Source organism: Kogia breviceps, chromosome 3 (genome assembly GCF_026419965.1).
Source record: "Kogia breviceps isolate mKogBre1 chromosome 3, mKogBre1 haplotype 1, whole genome shotgun sequence".
In the NCBI taxonomy this organism is placed as follows: domain Eukaryota; kingdom Metazoa; phylum Chordata; class Mammalia; order Artiodactyla; family Physeteridae; genus Kogia; species Kogia breviceps.
The window spans coordinates 67,904,956-67,929,859 of NC_081312.1; the positions used below are offsets into that span (position 1 = coordinate 67,904,956).

At 38.7% G+C, this 24,904-nt stretch overlaps 1 protein-coding gene across 6 annotated transcripts in view; it reads right to left on the minus strand.

Annotated features, from left to right (window-relative positions):
* The window catches only part of AP4S1 (adaptor related protein complex 4 subunit sigma 1), a 63,478-nt gene that overhangs the window by 13,523 nt on the left and 25,051 nt on the right, over positions 1 to 24,904 (minus strand). For 5 of the 6 annotated variants that reach the window (XM_067028614.1, XM_059057237.2, XM_067028613.1 and 2 more), the window contains exons 2-4: positions 6,232 to 6,439; positions 3,538 to 3,624; positions 1,524 to 1,592 (exon numbers count right to left, since the gene is read on the minus strand). In XM_067028614.1, the coding sequence (XP_066884715.1) occupies positions 1,524 to 1,592; positions 3,538 to 3,624; positions 6,232 to 6,369 (294 nt within the window). In that variant the 5' untranslated portion in view covers positions 6,370 to 6,439. Of the gene's footprint in view, positions 1 to 1,069; positions 1,187 to 1,523; positions 1,593 to 3,537; positions 3,625 to 6,231; positions 6,440 to 24,904 lie in introns of those variants that run through there. The other variant, XM_067028616.1, reaches the window with a different exon arrangement.

A 24,904-nucleotide genomic window follows, 5' to 3' on the forward strand; every position in this document is an offset into this window, starting at 1 on the left:
TCCTTCCTAATCCTTTTATTTAAGAGCAAAATGAAACAAACAAAACAATTTTGAAAAATCAGCTTGTGCCACTACTACTTCTTAAGAATGTCTAACCAAGTCTCAGGAAGGCCTATAGTAGCAACAAAGACCAAATGCAGCCATAAATAAATAAATAAATTTATATAAAAAAAGTACTGATAACATGTTACAAGGTGATCAGCATAACCTTGAAAACATTATGCTAAATAAAAATAGCTAGTCACAAAAGACCATATTTTATTGTACTTTATATAATTCTATTTATATAAAATGTCTAGAACAGGCAAACCTATAGAGACAGAAAGTAGACTGAAGATTACCTAGGGCTTGGAGCAGGTGGAGGGGATAATTGGGAGAGAAATGCTAAATGGTATGGTGTTTCTTTCTGGGGTGGTGAAATATTTTAAACTTGATTGTGGTGATGGTTACACAACTCTGGGTACATACTAAAAACTATACACGTTAAATGGGTGAACTGTATGTTATTAAATTACATTTCAGTACAACTATTAAAATAAAGGACTGCTGGAAAGGAACTCATGTATTCCTTAAGGGGACTTGGTTTTGATCCTCAAAGCAAGGGTTTGGATGGAAATGATTCTTAAACTAAAAGGCTCCTGGTGTCCTAGGAGGGGAAGCAGAAGAAAGAAGAAAAGAGAGAGGAAGTTCGATAGCAAAATATCTTAAATTAAGAGAAAGACACAAGAGGTTCTTAGTCTTATGGAACTGGTTCTTTATAAAGATCTAAGACACACGTAGGTTTCTAACACGTTGATGAGCCAGAAGGAAAGGTCATGAAAATTTGGCATCATTCGATTTTTAACTTTTACACATTAAAGCTCTATATTAACACATTTTAAAAAATACAAATTTATTTATTTATTTAGTTTTGGCTGTGTTGGGTCTTTGTTGCTGCGTGTGGATTTTCTCCAGTTGTGGCAAGTGGGGGCTACTCTTTGTTGCGGTGTGTGGGCTTCTCATTGCAGTGGCTTCTCTTGCTGCGGAGGACAGGCTCTTGGCATGTGGGTTTCAGTAGCTGTGGCATGTGGGCTCAGTAGTTGTGGCTCGTGGGCTCTAGAGTGCAGGCTCAATAGTTGTGGCACACGGGCTTAGTTGCTCTGCGGTATGTGGGGTCTTCCCAGCCCAGGGCTCGAACCCGTGTCCCCTGCATTGGCAGGTGGATTCTTAACCACTGCGCCACCGGGGAAGCCCATTAACACATACTTTTGACATAGACCCATTTCTGGGAAATTGAGCTAAGGACGAAAACCATTTTTTTTTGCAGTACGTGGGCCTCTCACTGTTGTGGCCTCTCCCATTGCGGAGCACAGGCTCCAGACGCGCAGGGTCAGTGGCCATGGCTCACAGGCCTAGCTGCTCCACAGCATGTGGGATCTTCCCAGACCGGGGCACGAACCCGTGTCCCCTGCATCGGCAGGCAGACTCTCAACCACTGCACCACCAGGGAAGACCGAAAACCATTTTTTAGTCATTAGACTTACCACTCGGCTGAAGTAGTCGTCTAAAACTTCCACGAAGTTATGGATGAATTCATAAATTGCCATCTCATTCTGAAATAAAAAAGGAAGAGTGCAGTTAGTTTTATTTTTATTTATTTAAAAAATTTATTTATTTATTTATTTATTTATTAACTGCGTTGGGTCTGTTGCTGTGCGCGGGCTTTCCCTAGTTGCGGTGAACTGGGGCTACTCTTCATTGTGGTGCGCGGGCTTCTTATTGTGGTGGCTTCTCCTGTTGTGGAGCACGGGCTCTAGGTGCATGGGCTTCAGTGGTTGTGGCATGCGGGCTCAGTAGCTGTGGCTCACGGGCTCTAAAGCACAGGCTCAGTAGTTGTGGCACTCGGGCTTATTTGCTCCGTGACATGTGGGATCTTCCCGGACCAGAGCTTGAACCCGTGTCCCCTGCATTTGCAAGTGGATTCTTAACCACTATGCCACCAGGGAATTCCCGGGTGCAGTTAGTTTTTGTTTTTTTTGTTTTTTTTTTTGTTTTTTTTTTTTGTTTTTTTTTTTGTGGTACGCGGGCCTCTCACTGTTGTGGCCTCTCCCGTTGCGGAGCACAGGCTCCGGATGCACAGACTCAGCAGCCATGGCTCACGGGCCCAGCTGCTCCGCGGTATGTGGGATCTTCCCGGACCGGGGCACGAACCCGTGTCCCCTGCATCGGCAGGCGGATTCTCAACCACTGCGCCACCAGGGAAGCCCAATGCAGTTAGTTTTAATATGACCTATTGGGGAGATCAGACATGGAGCTGCCCAGTCAGCAACCAGGTTTTAGAGCATTTGGTAAACAGATAATGTGAGCAAAAGAGCTTCCTACTGACAAATATTCAGAATAGTTCTAGGACTTGTTTAAAAGAAGCTTATCAATAGGGGAAATGTAGAAAACCTTAACCTCTAAGATTTTTTGAAAAGTCCAAGATGAATCTAGCTGAATTGAAACCAGATTGTGTCTGGTGATTATAGAGTTTTGAGGTCTACTCCCTGACTTCATCACCAACTAGCTGAAGCCAGGTGTTTTTTTTTGTTTTTTTTTTCCCCCAGGGTCTTCATGTCATCACTTTTCCATCTGTGAAGATGGGGAAACCATCTCAAAGTTTGGTTCATGGATTAAAAAAAAACAGTCAACTGAGATTTCAAAGTATTTTAGATCTTAAATACCCTTTCAGGGATTCCATGGCTAAAGGTGCTATTGATCTGGGACTGACCATTTCTGAAAAGGTGAACTACATCTGATGAGATGTAATTACAACATAATCATATTTACAGTTTGCCTTCTGAAATTTCAGCCTATGTTTAATGCCACAGTTGTTTGGCCTCTACCCTTGGCTAAGCTGCCCCACTGTGCTACACAGAATGAGGGCAGGAAACTGGTATTGCTTAGGGTCGAGGAAGGCATTCTGTGGTTTTGTGCTTCTCCACAAATTGCTCATCTAATCCAAAAAAAATCCTAGGTTTATCTCTTCCACACAGTTTCCCCAGCCTTGATAAAAACGAATATCCTTCAAGAGTCAAGATAATTGTTATGGAGGTAAGTGGGGAAGAAAATGTCAATTTAAGGAGGAATAAAAATCAGACTGTTGGGCTTCCCTGGTGTCGTAGTGGTTGAGAATCCGCCTGCCAATGCAGGGGACACGGGTTTGAGCTCTGGTCTGGGAAGATCCCACATGCCACGGAGCAACTAGGTCTGTGAGCCAGAACTACTGAGCCTGCACTCTAGGGCCTGTGAGCCACAACTACTGAGCCCACGTGCCACAACTACTGAAGCCCGTGCACCTAGAGCCCATGCTCTGCAACAAGAGAAGCCACTGCAATGAGAAGCCCACACACCACAACAAAGAGTAGCCCCTGCTCACTGCAACTAGAGAAAAGCCAGCACGTGTTAGTGAAGACCCAATGCAGCCAAAAATAAATAAATAAATATATATATTTTTTAAAAATCAGACTGTTATTCCTAATTTTCTTGTATTTTCCATAAGCTCTTCTATTATCTTACCTCAGTGTCATTAACTCCGACCACAATGAAGAGAGCTGCATACTGCCGATATATCAGTTTAAAATCCTTATATTCAATGAAAGAGCACTAGACAAAACACAATTAGACATTAATTCCTATGGTTGACAGGGATTTCTTCAAAATGGCATGCATAATTTCTAGGTTCTGATTTGAGTATCTGTCAACACATTCCTAGAAATATTCAACATTAAGATGTTACACGGTCTTTGCTGGCCGCCTCCTCACGGTACTCAGGGGAATGCTTGGAAGCATCTCTAGTGGGAGGCGGAGAAGTGGTATTGGAAAAGTGTCTGAATGTTCACATGGGTTCCCACCTGTACTTCTTCTCATTCCTTTGCTTGGCTCTGTGTGGAACTCAGCCAGCAAAGAAAAGGCTACTAAATAATCAGCATTTTAGACTGCCTCCAAAAGTGAAAATAAGCCAACATGATAAAGAAGATTTTCTTCTTTCCATCTCCCCTGGGCTCTTTTGGAAGCAATTAGAGGTTCCGTTTGTACTATCTGATAGTCATTCAAGAGCCAAATATACAGAGCATACACACATGCAAAAAAGAAAAAAATCTTGATTTCTTTTTCAGAAGAATCAATGTAAGCTCTTTTTATAAATTATTTAAAGATGGCTTTTGTGTGGCAGATACTAGACAAAAATCTCCCATTGTAAATATTGCTTTATAGGAATTAATAACTAGCTTACCACTACTGACTAGTGAAGGAAACAACTCCCTTCCCATTCATCTCTCTCCTAAAGCCATTGTACAAAGGGGGAGAGGAAGGCACTGGGTGGACAGGAATTAGACAGCAGGCTGAAGGTACAGTGTTGCCCTTTCTTTGGATTTTTGGGTGTGCTTGACCAAATGTGATTGAGCAAGAATGGTATGACTTTTTGCACTGGGATATGTTGCTCTATGGTGCTCAGATGTACCTGGGAATGAAGCTGCAAGTTTTTTCGTTTTGTTTTGTTTTGTTTTGGGTTTTTTTGGCCATGCTGCACAGCTTGTGGAATCTTAGCTCCCTAACCAGGGATCGAACCCGCATCCCTGGCAGTGAAAGCACAGAGTCCTAACCACTGGACCGCCAAGGAATTTCCGAAGCTGCAAGTTTTGATTATGGCATTTCTTCCACCGGAAAGCCATTCAACGATCTATATAATGGAGGTGTTTGAGGCTTTTATTTGACATTAGGATAAAAGTATTAAGTCCAGGACCATTCTGCAGCTTTTGGTTCACTGTAGAGCCAGTATTATTTCTGTTCAGTCAGATCTTTCAAGGAAACACAATCTATTTGAAAGAACTGAGGAACATTTTTCAAAGCCTCTCAGGAGTTTCTGACATTCAAAAAAAAAGTATCCAAGCACCTTTGTGGATAAAATAAAAATGAAGCTGAGATTGTGTTACTTTGGTACCTGATTATGCTAAAAGCCCAGTGGGTTCCCTTTAAAATCTAAGATAATTTAGAATGCTTCAAAAATATCTAATGGTATGTTCATTTCAAAGCATGTATTTCAGAGGCTAACCTATTAGTGAAAACTATGAACTTGTAGAGTGCCTACATTCTGTAGAAAGATTCAAACAGAAATCTGCAGTTTGTTTTACCTTTACTTAAAGTATGTGGCTATTAACACAGTCCTTTAATAGTTTTTGTTTTCTTTTGACAACTACATAAAGCAGTGTGTGCCATGGCAGTCCAAAGTAGTAATTCAAAGAGGACTCTGAGATGTTCTGACTGGAAAATCAATTTAGAAGCCAAGGGAAACACAGTTCTAATGCGTAACTTGTGAGCACTATGTAGCTTAATATTTTATGACTTACCAGTGGTTCCCACGAGCAGCCTTTCTACATATGCAGTGAAAAAGAGAACTAGCAAAATTAATGGGTGATTTAAATAAGCTTTCTGAATTTGCATTGGTTTGCTCAGTGATTTCCAAAGGATTCCAAGTTTAGGGCCTAGACTAAGTAATTCTCCAACTAAAGTCCTTCGTAAAAGTAGACTCAGTTTTTACAATTCCTGTTTACTATTATTTTAACGATTTAATTTAACCTCAATATTGGCAGAATGGATAGATTTGTTGTTTCAATATGAATTTTAAAATTTCCATTTCTCCCATCTATATAATAAAATAAGACAAGTCCAAATCAAGTTTGTTTTGTTTTTAAATTACTTGTTCCAGTATTATGTTGGTGGTAAATTTATAAAAATGATAAGCAGAAAAAAACTGCACTCCACATGAGAACCATGTTATTATCCTCCGGCACAAAGTGGGTCTTGACTGTTCCCCTCTATACTGGTCATCTGTCCTTCATCTTTTGGCTTAAAGAAAGCCGTCTGTTACAGGCACTCCTAAGAGTTCCAAGGGCTGAATTAATATGAACAACAAAAAAAAGTTATGTCTATTAGCAGGCTTAAATTTGAGCTGCCACTTCCATAGTGCAATAAGACAAATATGCTGACCTAAATATGAACCCAAGACTTTTCCTGATTTTCTTTGCTTTTATTTTCCTTAAGGGGATGTAAAGAGAGCTATGCAGCAGTCTTCATTTCACATCATTTGTTAATTTTCCCTAATAGCTATCGAAAGAATGTAGTTCAAAGAAAACGATGGGCCCTGCGACTCAGTAATAATAAATCTGCCACTGCTGAGTTGAATGCAGAGATCAAAGAGAATCAGAAACTTACTTGTTCATTGGATCGAGAGAGACAGCTCTTTATGACTTCTGTTTCCAGGAGCGTACGCTTATTAATCTCCACATGTTCATAGTACTTAGAAAGTCGGGTCTGCCCTTGTTTATTCACCATGAGGAAAAATTTTATCATTTTTTTTTCTGGCCAGTATTTTTCCAAATATAGTTCAAAAGTTATGGCGAGGGATAGCTGTAACCAGAACCTGAAGAATAAAAGAACAACAGAAAGGCAAGATCAAATTTCTCAAGAATCATATTAAATGTGTTCCATAGGGCTTCCCTGGTGGCGCAGTGGTTGAGAATCCGCCTGCCGATGCAGGAGACACGGGTTCGTGCCCTGGTCCGGGAAGATCCCACATGCCGCGGAGCAACTAAGCCCGTGAGCCATGGCCGCTAGGCCTGCGCGTCCGGAGCCTGTGCTCCGCAACGGGAGAGGCCACAACAGTGAGAGGCCCGCATACCGAAAAAAAAAAAAAAAAAAAAAAAAAGAAAAAAAAAAATGTGTTCCATAGATGAACCAGAAGTAAAACATCTTCTGATAACATTGGTCTTCACTCCTATGAACTAAATGAGACTTTAATAAATAACTAAAGATAAATTTTCCTTAGTTATCCTCCAAAACATTTTTTAGTATCTACAGTAGTTCTACTCATATTCATTCGTTTCATCAATCTTGTTGGGCGCCAACTATGTGTCAAGCACCAGAAGGAGAATATGGATGAAGAAGTAATGATTTCTGATCTTCAGATCATGACACCTAGCAAAGGTACTGGATAGGTAAACAAATAACAGCAGTACAAGGTTATGAGTTATAACTGGGACGGGTATACTTCTGTGGTGCACAAAAGGGAGGGACAAGGAGCATCACGGGAAAGTTGGGGATGGCTTCCCAGACAAGGGGCATTTAAGCAAGATCTTGAAGAATGACCCAGAGGGAGAGACTCTGAGACACAGAAAATAGGGGTATGAAAGCTCTGGGAAGTTCACTTTGGTTGCAGGTCAGGGGGCAAGAAGAATGGTCATAGGAAATTGAGCTGCTCAAATAAGATAAAATTGTCTTTAGAAGTTATGCTAAGGAGTATGAAATTTATTCTATGGACAATGGAGACAGGATGTGTAGTGAAGCTCTTCTTTCCTCAGCGTTGAAAGCAGTAGTAACATCAACTGTTTGTCAAAGTCCTCGTACAAGGCCCTGTAACAAGTCCTATAAGGGTCTGTACTGAGCAATTTACATACATTATTTAGTTCTCACAATTTTCTGCAGCAGGGACTTTAAGGACAAGAAAACTGAATTTTACAGATGTTAAGGCACCCAGCGTACCTGGATTACTGTGTGTCAGGGGTGAGATGCAGGTCAGAGGCTAAGCACATGCACAGATCCATGACACCCCTCCTCCTCCTCATTCATGCTTGTGGGTTTATTTCTAACTCAGCTGTATTGAATCCCATGTTTGTTATTCTTATACTTAATATAGTTTTTGAAATAATCAATGCAAAAGCATACAATATTGACCAATGGCCAGTTCTTTCATCATGAGCATCAGAGCTGTCTCATTGGCCAATCTTACAATATCATATTCACATTTTGTAGTAACTTTGAAAATCAGTGCAAAAGACCAGGGTTAACAATAGTTCTTAGGCGAAATTTTAAAATTTGAAATAATTTTACAGAATAGTTGCAACAGATGATGAGATAATATTTTTATATTATTTTTTTGCCTTCCTAGCTCATCTCTTATTTCCTAAACCCTATCAGACAGGAGGTTATCTCAAAACAATTCCAAACATCAAGAGCTGGTTAGAGGCAGATCCAGTCTGGCAAAGCCTGGGGCTGCTGTGTTCATTCGGTGTGCAGAACAGGATGTCATCTAGACCAGCTCAGCCGGGGGATCGACAGCTGTGCCACAGGGGGAGGCCTGTGGTCATTCACTCCCTTTTCCTGGAAGATAAACTCACTACTGTAGGTGGCATTGCAACATACTCTGTGTTATTTAATCGTTTGGTGTTAAGTCCTGCTTTTATCCTCCTTACAAATTACTGCCAGTAAAAATTATGGCAGATGACTAATAAATTAAGATTACCATCCTTTCCTTTATGCCCTTTCAGCAAAGTTATTTTAAAACCATCTTTATGAAAGTTAGAAATGACAATCCTATACCCTGGATTCCAACTGCCAGGTAAAAGAAAAAAAATATTGTCTCAAAGGTACTCATGGCCAAACCTTTGCATTTAAATGCCCTGGTTGCATTAAGTGGTAAAATGAGATGTAAAATGATCCCACTGAGATGCTACACCAAGGGATCAAATTGGTTTCCACCTTACAAGCACAGCATTCCTTCCCACTGACTTCAAGAGCAAGGATGACAAACAAGGATGTGCTGAACTGATACTCATTAGGACACAAGTCTTGAAAATAGTAGCTGAAGGCATCTAAAGACTTGAATACAGTATTTTTTTTTGCATGCTCATAAACAATTACACGATTTACAACTGTAGGATTACACAGTGGTAATAAAGCAGACAAGCAAAACTCTAAAGTATTTCTATTACACAATATACAACACCAGGGGCTTCCCTGGTGGCGCAGTGGTTGAGAGTCCGCCTGCCGATGCAGGGGACGCGGGTTCGTGCCCCAGTTTGGGAAGATCCCACATGCCGCGGAGCGCCTGGGCCCGTGAGCCATGGCCGCTGAGCCTGCGCGTCCGGAGCCTGTACTCCGCAGTGGGAGAGGCCACAACAGTGAGAGGCCCGCCTACCGCAAAAAAAAAAAAAAAAAAAAAAAAAAAAAAAAAAAAAAAATATATATATATATATATATATATATATATATATATATATATACAACACCAAAATATACAATGTGGAGACTCAGAGACAGGTACATGTTTGAGAACTGAATATGAACGACATAAGCACCTATCCTGGTTACTAATTATCAGGGAGGAGGGAGACAAAATAATTATGAAACTGAGGTAGGGCAATAAGAAAGAATATGCTTAGACAAGTGCTGGGAGTGGTCAGGGAACAGATATGAACTTCCTCTGTTAATATACTCTTTGCATTCAACAACACACGGGCTGGGAAAGATGTCTTGATTGCCAAGAAGTTAGGAGATTCCACAACCAAGAACTTGTGTGAATGTGTGTGAAAAGTCAAGGAAGAATAAAAAAGAAACTTTACTGAGGAAGACATTACACAAAGGGTGCTAGGATGCCTAAAGGCCAAGACTAGGGAGGTGGGTAGATTCACAGTAGAATATAAACAGATCAGCGTCCCAGTCCCCTACATGATGTAAACTTAATGCTTAGAGAAAAGACAGACTGGAAAGACTGAAGTAAGTGTTGAATTGGGTACAGTTTTCATACTTCTGATGGTGTATTTCTGGGAGTTAGAACTGGAAGAATCTTTATAGGTTGTCATACCCAAAGATGACAAATAAATTTCAACTTGGGTGCCAACTTTGATTAACTGTACTAACTGCATTGAGCACTGTGTTGGGAAGGATTCCGAAGAATGTTTTCAAGGTTCAGAGCAAGAGGATGTCATGAATAATTAGTAATGTCAGTTGTGGGTTAGGAAGCAGGGTGTGGCAACATATGCACCTTGTATCTGTCATCTCTGATGTGCACTCCCTTCATTTTGTAGATGGGAAAACTGGTAATCTGAGATGCAGTGAAGTCCTGAATTCTGGTCTCTTGACTCATAATGCTGTCTTTAATTTATCACATTGCCTCTGCCTCACTCAGTGTATTAGTGTCATTAATGTCCATTTAAGCTTAATAAGCATCAGCTTCAGGTATCTTTGGGAATGATCAACTCAACATTATCTTTTCTAATGCTGCTGCACAATTAATGGAAAATACCAAACAATTCACTGCATGAAAACAGTAGAGTAGGAAGTTTCTGGAAATGAAAATGTTATTTGATGATGGCTAACATCCTTTCTAGCTCTAAACGCTTTCTATGTACCCCAGAACCATAATATTGTACAACTCACACACACACACATACACACACACACACACACACACAATCAGGGAATATTAGACAAAAACTTTGTTTTTGCCCCATGAAAATGACTGAAATAAAATCCCCCAAGTTACAAAGCCAATTTCCACCAAATATGTATAGTACTCGTAAGGTATAATAGTCAAAAGCATGAACTAGGTAGAGCTCAACTGTTTGGCTCTACTACTTATTAGCCTTGTGATCCTGGGCAAATTACTTAATCTTTCTGTACTCAGTCTGAGGTACAATGGGAATAATATTAGTCCTGACCTTCTAGGTTGTGAAGAGTAGTTGTATATGTAACATTCTTAGAACAGTGTTTGTCAGTTGGCATGAAGTGAGTGCTATGTAAGTGTTGGCCAATGTCATTACGATAGTACATCACCTCTTTCTCAGACAAGCCTTTCCTGCCTATCCCAATCCCTTTTTTCTAACCACAAAAAGTTGGCTATCTTTTCTTTGAACCCATCACTGTATTTTACAAAACCTGTCACCCTAAATAATCACTATTTGATTACATTCTGAGCTCCCCTACCAGACCAGTGATTTTCACTGTTTTACTGTGATATATTTTACGCTGTGATATATTTTACATTGTGACCCAGTATACAGGTACATACATATCTGAATGGAAGTTCATAAAACAATACTCACCCATACTTTGTGTATTGTACTCCAGTATCTTCTATGACCTTTCATTTTGTAAAAAATGCAGTTGTGAGGGGTTTGGATTACACAAATGTATGGATTTTTCGAAACTCACCAAATGTACATTTTATATAAAAAGACACTAATACTCTGGTTAATGATATACATGCTGAAGTATTGGGGGGAAATGTACTAATGTCTACAATTTACCTTTTTTGGGGGGAGGTGGGCTGTGCTGCCTGGCTTGCAGGATCTCAGTTCCCCAACCAGGGATCAAACCCGGGCCATGGCAGAGAAAGCCCGGAATCCTAACCACTAGGCCACCAGGGAACTCCTTATAATTTACCTTGAAATGCACCAAAAAAACTAAGATAAATTAATGGATGGGTAGATAGATGGATAGATGGTTAGATATATGATAAAGTAAGTACAGTTGGCCCTCTAGATCTATGGGTTCCGTATCCACAGATTCAACCAACCATGGATTGAAAATATTTGGGAAAAAAAAAATTCCAATATGTTCCTAAAAGCAAAACTTGAATATGCTGTGCACTGGCAACTATTTACATAGCATTTACATTGTATTAGATATTAAAAGTAATTTAGAGTTATTTCTAGATTAAGTTATTTTAAAGTATATGGAAGGATATGCATAGGTTATATGCAAACACTAAGCCATTTCACATAAGGAACTTGAACATTCACCGATTTGGGTATGTGTGGGAACTCTGGAACCAATCCCTCACGGATACTGAGGGATAGATGACTATATAGTAAAAGATTAGTGGTAGAATTTAGGTGGTGAGTATATGGGAATTCACTGTGAAATTCTTTTCAACTTTGTAGTATATTTGAAAATATACTACAATATACTAAAATATTGAGGGAAAATGCTAGTTGTGGCCCACTGACATGTTTTTTTTAAATTCCATAGATTTTATTTTTTAGAATAGTTTTAGATTTACAGAAAAAATTGCAAGGACAGTATAGAATGTTCTCATATACTCCACACCCAGTTTCCACTATTATCAACATCTTAGTTAGTATGGTACATATGTTACAATTAATGAATTGATACATTATTATTACCTGAAGTCTATACTTTATTCAGATTTCCTTACGTTTTACTGAATGTCCTTTTTCAGTTATAGGATCCCATGTTATATTTAATCTTCACATCTCCTTGGAATGCACTTGGCTTTGACAGTTTCTTACACTTTCCTTGTTTTTTTTAAAAATTAATTAATTAATTAACTTTTGGCTGTGTTGGGTCTTCGTTTCTGTGCAAGGGCTTTCTCTAGTTGCAGCAAGTGGGGACCACTCTTCATCGTGGTGCGCGGGCCTCTTACTATTGTGGCCTCTCTTGTTGGGAGCACAGGCTCCAGACGCGCAGGCTCAGTAGTTGTGGCTCACGGGCCTAGTTGCTCCGCGGCATGTGGGATCTTCCCAGACCAGGGCTCAAACCCATGTCCCCTGCATTAGCAGGCAGATTCTCAACCACTGCGCCACCAGGGAAGCCCCACTTTCCTTGTTTTTGATGACCTTGACAGTTTTAAAGAACACTGATCAGGTATTTTATAAAATGTCCCTCTATTGAGATTTGTCTGATGTTTTTCTCATGATTAGACTAGGTATATGAGTTTTAGGGAGGAAGACAACAGAGGTCAAGTGCCATTTTCATCACATCCTATCAAGGGCACATACTACCAACATGACCTATCACTACTGATGTTACCTTGGTCACCTGGCTGAGGTAGGTTTTGTCAGGTTTATTTACTGTAAAGTTATTCCTTAACCCCATCCTCTGCCTTTTCCATATTGTACTCGTTGGAAGGAATTCATTACGTGCAGCCCACGTTTAAGGGGTAGGGATTTTAGTTTGATCTCCTTGAGGTGGGAGTATCTACATAAAATTATTTGAAATTCTACTGCACAGGAGATCTATTCTACCTATTTATTTATTTATTCAACCATTTATTTACATCAGTATTGACCCATGGATATTTTATTTTATACTTTGAGTTATAATCCAATATGACCCAATGATTTTTAATTTCAGAATCTGCTAAAGGACTATGACCCAAAATTTGAAAAAGACTATACCAGACAATGAATTTGTGGGTAGGGTCTATATCTTACTTCAGATATTTGCATTGTGCCTAGTATATAGTGAACATCCAATAAATGTTTGTTGAGGGACTTCGCTGATGGTCCAGTGGTTAAGACTCTGAACTTCCACTGCAGGGGGCAGAGGTTCAATCCCTGAGCAGGGAATTAAGATCCTGTATGCCATGCAGTGCAGCCAAAATATATTTAAAAAAAAAAATGTTGAATGAATGAAAGCTTTTTTTGTTTAGCAATAAATATTCCTTAAATAAAAATCACAAAAGTATTCAAGCAAAGCAAACAGATAAAATACCCTGGTATCCCAACTCCTCCCGCAAATCCTGTTCATCTTACCAAAGACTGAACCAATGTTTTTCAATATGTTTAGTACATATCCTTCTAGACCTTTTCTATACATTTACATGTAAATTTTCATGCATGTGTAGCAACTCTATTTTTTAAACATAAATGTAATCGATGAACTCCAAAATGTCAAGAGGCTAGTGTAGTGTCTATTCTCTTCCGGTACCATTAAATGAAACTGGTCCACTCACAAGACCCCGGTTGGATTCTACAAAAGGATGCTAAAGGGATGTATTTTTTGAATTCATCATAAGGACCTCCTGGGGGCTTCCCTGGTGGCGCAGTGGTTGAGAATCTGCCTGCCGATGCAGGGGACACGGGTTCGTGCCCCGGTCCGGGAAGATCCCACATGCCGTGGAGCAGCTGGGTCCGTGAGCCATGGCCACTGAGCCTGCGCGTCCGGAGCCTGTGCTCCGCAATGGGAGATGCCACAACAGTGAGAGGCCCATGTACCGCAAAAAAAAAAAAAAAAAAAAAAAGGACCTCCTGCTGAAACAATCTAGCTCAGGCTTTCCTGGGTCTTTGTCCCATTGGTCCAGTACCTTGGCTCCCATTCTGGCTCGGGTCTTGGTTCTTAATGAAATGGTTTGGATTTCTAACACTCTTGATTTGATCTTCCACAACTTCATCTTTGGTATCTGCCCTTTGACTATAACTCCAAGGGCCTTTGGCACCCAGCCCTTGCACTATATAATATTATATAATATCTAACTTACAAAGTGATGGAAAGGATTAAATGAAGAAATAATACAGTTTTTGTAAAATGTTTAGCACACTGACTTCTTTCATTTCCTCCCTTTATGTGTATTAAATTAGAGGGACTTACCTGGTGGCGCAGTGGTTAAGAATCCACCTGCCAATGCAGGAGACAAAGGTTTGATCCTGGTCTGGGAAATTCCCACATGCCATGGAGCAACTAAGCCATGTGCCACAACTACTGAACCTGCGTCCTAGAACCCGTGAGCCACAACTAGTGAGCCCATGTCCAACAGCTACTGAAGCCTGCGTGCATAGAGCCAGTGTTCTCCAACAAGAGAAGCCACCACATTGAGAAGTCTGTGCACTGCAATGAAAAGAAGCCCCCACTCACTGCAACTAGAGAAAGCCCACGCACAGCAACAAAGACCCAATGCAGCCAAAAATAAATAAAATAAAATAATTTATTTAAAAAATTAGAGATCAGAAGCAAGAAGAACTACAATCCTGCAGCCTGTAGAACAAAAACCACATTCATAGAAAGACAAGATGCAATGGCAGAAGGCTATGTACCAGATGAAGCAACAAGATAAAACCCCAGAAAAACAACTAAATGAAGTGCAGATAGGCAACCTTCCAGAAAAGGAATTCACAATAATGATAGTGAAGATGATCCAGGACCTCGGAAAAAGAATGGAAGCAAAGATCGAGAAGATGCAAGAAATGTTTAACAAAGACCTAGAAGAATTAAGGAACAAACAAACAGAGATAAACAATACAATAATTGAAATGAAAAATACACTAGAAGGAATCAATACCAGAATAACTGAGGCAGAAGAACGGATAAGTGACCTGGAAGATAGAACAGTGGAATTCACTGCTGCAGAACAGAATAAAGAAAAATGAACGAAAAGAAATGAAGACAGCCTAAGAGACCTCTGGGACAACATTAAACGCAACAACATTCACATTATAGGGGTCCCAGAAGGAGAAGAGAAAGAGAAAGGGCCCGAGAAAATATTTGAAGAGATTATAGTCAAAAACTTCCCTAACATGGGATAGGAAATAGCCACCCAAGTCCAGGAAGCACAGAGAGTCCCATACAGGATAAACACAAGGAGAAACACGCTGAGACACATAGGAATCAAACTGGCAAAATATAAAGACAAAGAAAAATTATTGAAAGCAGCAAAGGAAAAATAACAAATAACATACAAGGGAACTCCAAATAGGTTAACAGCTGTTTTCTCAGCAGAAACTCTACAAGCCAGAAGGGAGTGGCAGGACATATTTATAGTGATGAAAGGGAAAAACCTACAACCAAGATTACTCTACCCAGCAAGGATCTCATTCAGATTCGATGGAGAAATCAAAAGTTTTACATACAAGCAAAAGCTAAGAGAATTCAGCACCACCAAACCAGCTCTACAACAAATGCTAAAGGAACTTCTCTAAGTGGGAAACACAAGAGAAGAAAAGGACCTGCAAAAACAAACCCAAAACGATTAAGAAAATGGTAATAGGAATATACATCTCGATAATTACCTTAAAGGTGAATGGATTAAATGCTCCGACCAAAAGACACAGGCTTGCTGAATGGATACAAAAAAGAGACCAATATATATGCTGTCTACAAGAGACCCACTTCAGACCTAGGGACACATACAGACTGAAAGTGAGGGGATTGAAAAAGATGTTCCATACAAATGGAAATCAAAACAAAGCTGGAGTAGCAATACTCATATTAGATAAAATAGACTTTAAAATAAAGAATGTTACAAGAGACAAGGAAGGACACTACATAATGATCAAGGGATCAATCCAAGAAGATACAACAATTATAAATATATATGCACCCAACACAGGAGCACCTCAATACATAAGGCAACTGCTAACAGCTATATAAGAGGAAATCGACAGTGACACAATAATAGTGGGGGACTTTTAAACCTCACACCAATGGACAGATCATCCAAATAGAAAATTAATAAGGAAACACAAGCTTTACATGACACAATAGACCAGATAGATTTAATTGATATTTATAGGACATTCCATCCAAAAACACCAGATTACACTTTCTTCTCAAGTGCGCATGGAACATTCTCCAGGATAGATCACATCTCGGGTCACAAATAAAGCCTCAGTAAATTTAAGAAAATTGAAATCATATCAAGCATCTTTTCTGACCACAATGCTATGAGATTAGAAATCAATTACAGGGAAAAAAACGTAAAAAACACAAACACAGGAAGGCTAAACAATACGGTATTGAATAACCAAGAGATCACTGAAGAAATCAAAGAGGAAATCAAAAAATACCTAGAGACAAATGACAATGAAAACATGATGATCCAAAACCTATGGGATGCAGCAAAAGCAGTTCTAAGAGGGAAGTTTATAGCTATACAAGCCTACCTCAAGAAACAAGAAAAATCTCAAATAAACAATCTAAACTTACACCTAAAGGAACTAGACAAAGAAGAACAAACAAAACCCAACGCTGGCAGAAGGAAAGAAATCATAAAGATCAGAGCAGAAATAAATGAAATAGAAACAAAGAAAACAATAGCAAAGATCAATAAAACTAGAAGCTGATTCTTTGAGAAGATAAACAAGATTGATAAACCATTAGCCAGACTCATCTAGAAAAAGAGGGAAAGGTCTCAAATCAATAAAATTAGAAATGAAAAAGGAGAAGTTACAACAGACACCGCAGAAATACAAAGCATCCTAAGAGACTACTACAAGCAACTCTATGCCATTAAAATGGACAACCTGGAAGAAATGGACAAATTCTTCAAAAGTTATAACCTCCCAAACTGAACCAGGAAGAAATAGAAAATATGAACAGACCAATCACAAGTAATGAAATTGAAACTGATTAAAAATCTTCCAACAAACAAAAGTCCAGGACCAGATGGCTTCACAGGTGAATTCTATCAAACATTTAGAGAAGAGCTAACACCCAATCCTTCTCAAACTCTTCCAAAAACGTACAGAGGAAGGAACTCCCAAACTCATTCTACGAGGCCACCATCACCCGATACCAAAACCAGACAAAGATACTACAAAAAAAGAAAATTACAGACCAATATCAATGATGAATATAGATGCAAAAATCCTCAACAAAATACTAGCAAACAGAATCCAACAGCACATTAAAAGGATCATACACCATGATCAAGTGGGATTTATCAGAGGGATGCAAGGATTCTTCAATATATGCAAATCAATGTGATACACCATATTAACAAATTGAAGAAAAAAAACCATATGATCATCTCAGTACATGCAGAAAAAGCTTTTGACAAAATTCAACACCCATTTATGATAAAAACTCTCCAGAAAGTGGGCATAAAGGGAACCTACCTCAACATAATAAAGGCCATATATGAGAAACCCACAGCCAACATTCTCAGTGGTGCAAAACTGAAAGCATTTCCTCTAAGATCAGGAACAAGACAAGGTTGCCCACTGTCACCACTATTATTCAACAGAGTTTTGGAAGTCCTAACCATGGCAATCAGAGAAGAAAAAGAAATAAAAGGAATACAAATTGGAAAAGAAGTAGTAAAACTGTCACTGTTTGTAGATGACATGATACTATACAGAGAATCCTAAAGATGCTACCAGAAAACTACTAGAGCTAATCAATGAGTTTGGTAAAGTTGCAGGATACAAAATCAATGCACAGAAATCTCTTGCATTCTTATATACTAAGGATGAAAAATCTGAAAGAGAAATTAAGGAAACACTCCCATTTACCACTGCAACAAAAAGAATAAAATACCTAGGAATAAACGTACATAGGGAGACAAAAGACCTGTATGCAGAAAACTATAAGACACTGATAAAGGAAATTAAAGATGATAGCAACAGATGGAGAGATATACCATGTTTTTGGATTGGACGAATCAATACTGTGAAAATGACTATACTACCCAAGGCAATCTACAGATTCAATGCAATCCCTATCAAATTACCAATGGCACTTTTTATGGAACTACAACAAAAAATCTTAAAATTTGTATGGAGACACAAAAGACCCCAAATAGACAAAGCAGTCTTGAGGGAAAAAAACGGAGTTGGAGGAATCAGACTCACTGACTTCAGACTATACTACAAAACTACAGTAATCAAGACAATATGGTACTGGCACAAAAACAGAAACACAGATCAATGGAACAAGATAGAAAGCCCACAGATAATCCCACACACCTATGGTCAACTAATCTATGACAAAGGAGGCAAGGATATACAATGGAGAAAAGACAGTCTCTTCAATAAGTGGTGCTGGGAAAACTAGACAGCTACCTGTAAAAGAATGAAATTAGAACACTCCCTAACACCATTCACAAAAATAAACTCAAAATGGATTAGAGACCTAAATTTAAGACCGGACACTATAAAACTCTTAGAGGAAAGCATAGGAAGAACACTCTTTGACATAAATCACAGCAAGATCTTTTTTGATCCACCTCCTAGAGTAATGGAAATAAAACAAAAAATAAACAAATGGGACCTAATGAAACTTAAAAGCTTTTGCACAGCAAAGGAAACCATAAACAAGATGAAAAGACAACCCTCAAAATGGGAGAAAATATTTGCAAATAAATCAACAGATAAAGGATTAATCTCCAAAATATATAAATGGCTCATGCAGCTCAATATTAAAGAAACAAACAACCCAATCCAAAAATGGGCAGAAGACCTAAACAGGCATTTCTCCAAAGAAGACATACAGATGGCCAAGAAGCACATGAAAAGCTGCTCAACATCACTAATTATTAGAGAAATGCAAATCAAAACTACAATGAGGTATCACCTCACACCAGTTAGAATGGGCATCATCAGAAAATCTACAAGCAACAAATGCTGGAGAGGATGTGGAGAAAAGGGAACCCTCTTGCACTGTTGGTGGGAATGTAAATTGATACGGCCACTATGGAGAACTGGAGGTTCCTTAAAAAACTAAAAATAGAATTACCATATGACCCAGTAATCCCACTACTGGGTATATACCCAGAGAAAACTATAATTCAAAAAGACACATGCACCCCAATGTTCATTGCAGCACTATTTACAATAGCCAGGTCATGGAAGCAACCTAAATGCCCATCGACAGATGAATGGATAAAGAAGATGTGGTACATATATACAATGGAATATTACTCAGCCATTAAAAGGAACGAAATTGGGTCATTTGTAGAGACGTGGATGGATCTAGAGACTGTCATACAAAGTGAAGTAAGTCAGAAAGAGAAAAACAAATATCGTATATTAATGCATATATGTGGAACCCAGAAGAATGGTACAGATGAAATGGTTTGCAGGATAGCAATTGAGACACAGATGTAGAGCACAAACGTATGGACACCAAGGGGGAAAGTGGTGGTAAGGGAGGTGGTGTGATGAATTGGGAGATTGGGATTGACATGTATACACTAATGTGTATAAAACTGATGACTAATAAGAAACTGCTGTATTAAAAAAAATAAAATTAAATTTAAAAAAAACACACAAAAACAAAATTAGAAAAAAATGCTGATAAGGCTATATAAGGAAACAGATATGTATATGTTATTAGCAATCCCTTAATTTGTTACAAATTTTCTACAGTGTAACCTGGTAGAATGTAACAAAAAGAATCATGAAAGTGATTCTACTTTTCAACTCAAGCACTTCGGTCTTGGGAATCTATCCTAAGGTATAATTAAAAATCCATATGCATGAAAACAATTACAGCAACATCATTTACAGTAGTGAAAAATAAAATAAGCCCAGATACTACAAACTGAGAGCCAAATGAACACCAACTTGATGTCTTTTAACCATTAAAATAAATATGCAGACTATGAGAAGAATGGGAAAATGTAGATAACATAACGTTAAATCACAAAATAAGAACACCAAATTTATACCCATATTGATTATGTAGAAGGAACATCTGTATAGATAAAGATTAAAAAGACCAGACAGAAATCATGCAAAAACAACAAGAAATAAAACAAACAACAACAGGACAAAAAGAAAAAGAGACCAAACAGATGAACCTTGAAAAAACTGTGCTAAAGTGAAAAAAGCTAATCACAAGGATGACATGTTATATGATTCCATTTATATGAAATGCTCAGAATAGGCAAATCTGTAGAGACAGAAAGTAGATAAAGGGTTGCCAGGAGATGGGAGTTTGGAGGGTGAGGTCTAAGAAATGTGGGGTTGTGGTGATGGCTGCACAAATATGTGAGTATATTAAAAGCCATTGAATTGTATACTTTAAATGGGTGGTTTTTATGGTATGTGAATTATACCACAATAACGCTTTTAAAAAGAGACTGACAGACTAGACAATCTGGAAGAGCTCCTAACAGCCAAAGCTAGAAAGATGTGAACAACAAATAACACAGCTCTGGATTATAACCCAAAGTATAAAATAAGTACACATGAGTACATGCTGATTTAAATACATGATTGAATAAATAAATGGGACAGAAGAGTATTAAACATATATGTTGACACTCTCTCCTCCAGGAGGTAGAGGTTAATTCCCCCCATCCATCTGAGGGTTAGCTGAACCTAGTGGCTCACTTCCAAAGAACAGAAGATGGGAATGGAAAATAGTACCTTTATAGTAGAAAACCTGGCACACACCACCTTAGCCAAGTGATGAAGGCTAAATCATCAACAATGTCATGTTCCACCCCCACCACCATATGACATGATGAGAAGAGTACTTCACCTCTGTGGTATTCTTCCCCAAACCCATAATCCCATTCTAATCATGAGAAAATACATTAGACAAACCCACATTAAAGGATATTCTAAAAGATATCTGAGCTGTACTCCCTGAAATGTGAAAAATAAGGAAAGCATGAGAACATGTCACAGGTCAAAGAAGATTTAAGGAGATAATAATGACTACATGCAATGTGGTATCCTGCAGGGGCTCACAGAACAGAAAAGGATATTAATGAAAAACTGGTGAATAGTCTAAGTTTGGTTAATAATAATGCTACCCAAGTTGTTTTTTTTAGATTTGACAAACGTACCATGGTAATGCGAGAAGATAACATTAGGGGAGATAGGTGAGGGTATACAGAAATTCTCTGTACTATCTTTGCAACTTTTTCTTTTTCTTTTTTTTTTTTTTGCAGTACGCGGGCCTCTCACTGTTGTGGCCTCTCCCGTTGCAGAGCACAGGCTCCAGATGCACAGGCTCAGTGGCCATGGCTCACAGGCCCAGCCGCTCCATGGGATGTGGGATCTTCCTGGACTGGGGCACAAACCCGTGTCCCCTGCATCAGCAGGCAGACTCTCAACCATAGGCCACCAGGGAAGCCCGCAAGTTTTTTATAAATCTAAAATTATTCCAAATATGGGGAGTTCCCTGGGGGCCTAGTGGTTAGGATACCAGGCTTTCAATGCCACGGCCTGGGTTCAACCCCTGGTCAGGGAAATGAGATCCTGCAAGCCTCGTGGTGTGGCCAAAAATAAATCAATAAAATAATTCCAAATAAAAAGTTTATTAAAATAAATAAGAGAGACATACAAGTATTTGTATCAAAGTGAAGAGGGCTTGTTTGCTGGTGTGTATATTTAGTTATATTTAGTTCTATTTCTTAAATATCTTAATTTTTATCAGTATAATATAGATGTTTAGGTATGAGGTTCATTTTAATTAACATTCTCACTGATTATACTTGTCTTTCCTATTTTCTTTTTTTTTTAAACATCTTTGAGTATAATTGCTTTACAATGGTGTTAGTTTCTGCTTTACAACAAAGTGAATCAGTTACACATATACATATGTTCCCATATCTCTTCCCTCTTGCATATCCCTCCCTCTCACCCTCCCTATCCCACCCCTCTAGGTGGTCACAAACCACCTAGCTGATCTCCTGTGCCATGCAGCTGCTTCCCACTAGCTATCCACCCTACGTTTGGTAGTGTATATATGTCCATGCCACTCTCTCACTTTGTCAGAGCTTACCCTTCCCCCTCCCCATATCCTCAAGGCCATGCTCTAGTAGGTCTGTGTTTTATTCCCATCCTACCCCTAGGCTCTTCATGACATTTTTTTTTCTTAGGTTCCATATATATGTTTTAGCATATGGTATTTGTTTTTCTCCTTCTGACTTATTTCATTCTGTATGACAGACTCCAGGTCCATCCACCTCACTACAACTAACTCAGTTTCGTCTCTTTTTATGGCTGAGTAATATTCCATTGTATATATGTGCCACATCTTCTTTATCCATTCATCTGTTGATGGACACTTAGGTTGCTCCATGTCCTAGCTATTGTAAATAGAGCTGCAATGAACATTTTGGTACATGACTCTTTTTGAATTATGGTTTTCTCAGGGTATATGCCCAGTAGTGGGATTGCTGGGTCGTATTGTAGTTCTATTTGTAGTTTTTTAAGGAACCTCCATACTGTTCTCCATAGTGGCTGTATCAATTAACATTCCCACCAACAATGCAAGAGTGTTCCCTTTTCTCCACATCCTCTCCAGCATTTATTGTTTCTGGATTTTTTGATGATGGCCATTCTGACCAGTGTGAGATGATATCTCATTGTAGTTTTGATTTGCATTTCTCTAATGATTAATGATGTTGAGCATTCTTTCATGTGTTTGTTGGCAATCTGTATATCTTCTTTGGAGAAATGTCTATTTAGTTCTTCTGCCCATTTTTGGATTGGGTTGTTTTGTTTTTTGTTATTGAGCTGCATGAGTTGCTTATAAATTTTGGAGATTAATCCTTTGTTGGTTGTTTCATTTGCAACTATTTTCTCCCATTCTGAGGGTTGTCTTTTGGTCTTGTTTATGATATCCTTTGCTGTGCAAAAGCTTTTAAGTTTCATTAGGTCTCATTTGTTTATTTTTGTTTTTATTTCCACTTCTCTAGGAGGTGGGTCAAAAAGGATCTTGCTGTGATTTATGTCATAGAGTGTTCTGCCTATGTTTTCCTCTAAGAGTTTGATAGTGTCTGGCCTTACATTTAGGTCTTTAACCCATTTTGAGTTTATTTTTGTGTATGGTGTTAGGGAGTGTTCTAATTTCATACTTTTACATGTACCTGTCCAGTTTTCCCAGCACCACTTATTGAAGAGGCTGTCTTTTCTCCACTGTATATTCTTGTCTCCTTTATCAAAGATAAGGTGACCATATGTGTGTGGGTTTATCTCTGGGCTTTCTATCCTGTTCCACTGATCTATATTTCTGTTTTTGTGCCGGTACCATACTGTCTTGATTACTGTAGCTTTGTAGTATAGTCTGAAGTCAGGGAGCCTGATTCCTCAAGCTCCATTTTTCATTCTCAAGATTGCTTTGGCTATTCGGGGTCTTTTGTGTTTCCATACAAATTGTGAAATTTTTTATTCTAGTTATGTAAAAAATGCCAGTGGTAGTTTGATAGTGAATGCATTGAATCTGTAGATTCTATTTTCTTTTAGCTAAGAGACATGCTAATTTTATTTATTTATCTACTTATTTAGTTAGTTTGTTATGCTGTGCCATGCAGCATATGGGATCTAAGTTCCCTAACCAGGGATAGAACCCGTGCCCCTCAGCATTGGGAACTCCGAGTCTTAACCACTGGACCGCCAGGGAAGTTCTGAGACACACTAATTTTAATAGATAAGGTGTGCGTATGTACATAAATGTTTATGTTCTATAAATGGCTTAGTCTGCCAGTCTGTCAGGCTCTATTTTGACATAGAAAACATCTTGATCTCCCATTCATCTTTCTACCACATATCATCATTTGGGAACCTTCCCACCTTTTCCTTAGCCCACGGGTTGGCGAACTTTTTCTGAAAAAGGCCAGGTAATATTTTAGGCTTTGAGGGCCATGTGGTCCCTTTCACAACTACTCAATCACTCAGCCACCGCAGGATGAAAGTAGCCACACATGATGTAAATAATATGTAAAGAAATGGGTATAACTGTGTTCCAATAAAACTTTATTTATAAAAATAGTCAGCAACTGGATTTCATCTGCAGGCTGTCATTTGCTCTATTCTAGACCAGTGCTCATCAAACTTAATGAGCACATAAATCATTTGGGGAGCATATTAAAATGCAGAATCTGATTCAGTATGTCTGGGGCAAGGACCATACTCAGTGCATCAAAGTGTTAGAGACTCATTAAAGTACACACGTACAAGGTCATGAAGTCTGCCTTTCTGCTTATGAAATCATATCAAATAACACGAACTGATTGCTCACTAGATACAAGACAGTAAAGGAAGACAGTAAACAGAAACACAGGTATTACAGGTAATTTCTTTCATTTGGTCATGGATCTTAATCCATACTGTGCTGGATAAGAGGGCAATCTGGCTTGACATGTCACCCCACAGATCCTCAGGTTCATCCAGTTGATTTGGCTGGCTTGGGTGGCAGCCCCATCCCTCATGGCCCCAGGTAGTCTCTCTCAAAGTTGTACATATATTGGAATACAGTGACGTTTCCAGGAAGCAGAGAATCATTCTTTTGCCAAGGATTTACCAGTAGCTGATGGGAATATTTCACTTCACCTCAAGAAATTACAACAATGCATTTAGACCCTTATGTCACACCATACACAAAAATTAACTCAAAATAGATCATAGACCTAACTGTAAGAGGTAAAACTATAAAACTTTTAGAAGAAACAGATTTAAGACCAAATGCACAATCCATAACAGAAAAAAAAAATTTAAGAACTGGATTTTATCCGATTGAAAAACTTATACTTTAAAAGATACCATTAAGAAAATGAAAAGTCACAGACTGGGAGAAATTATTTGCAAGTTATATATCTGGTAAAGGACTTGTATCTAGAATATATAAAAGACTT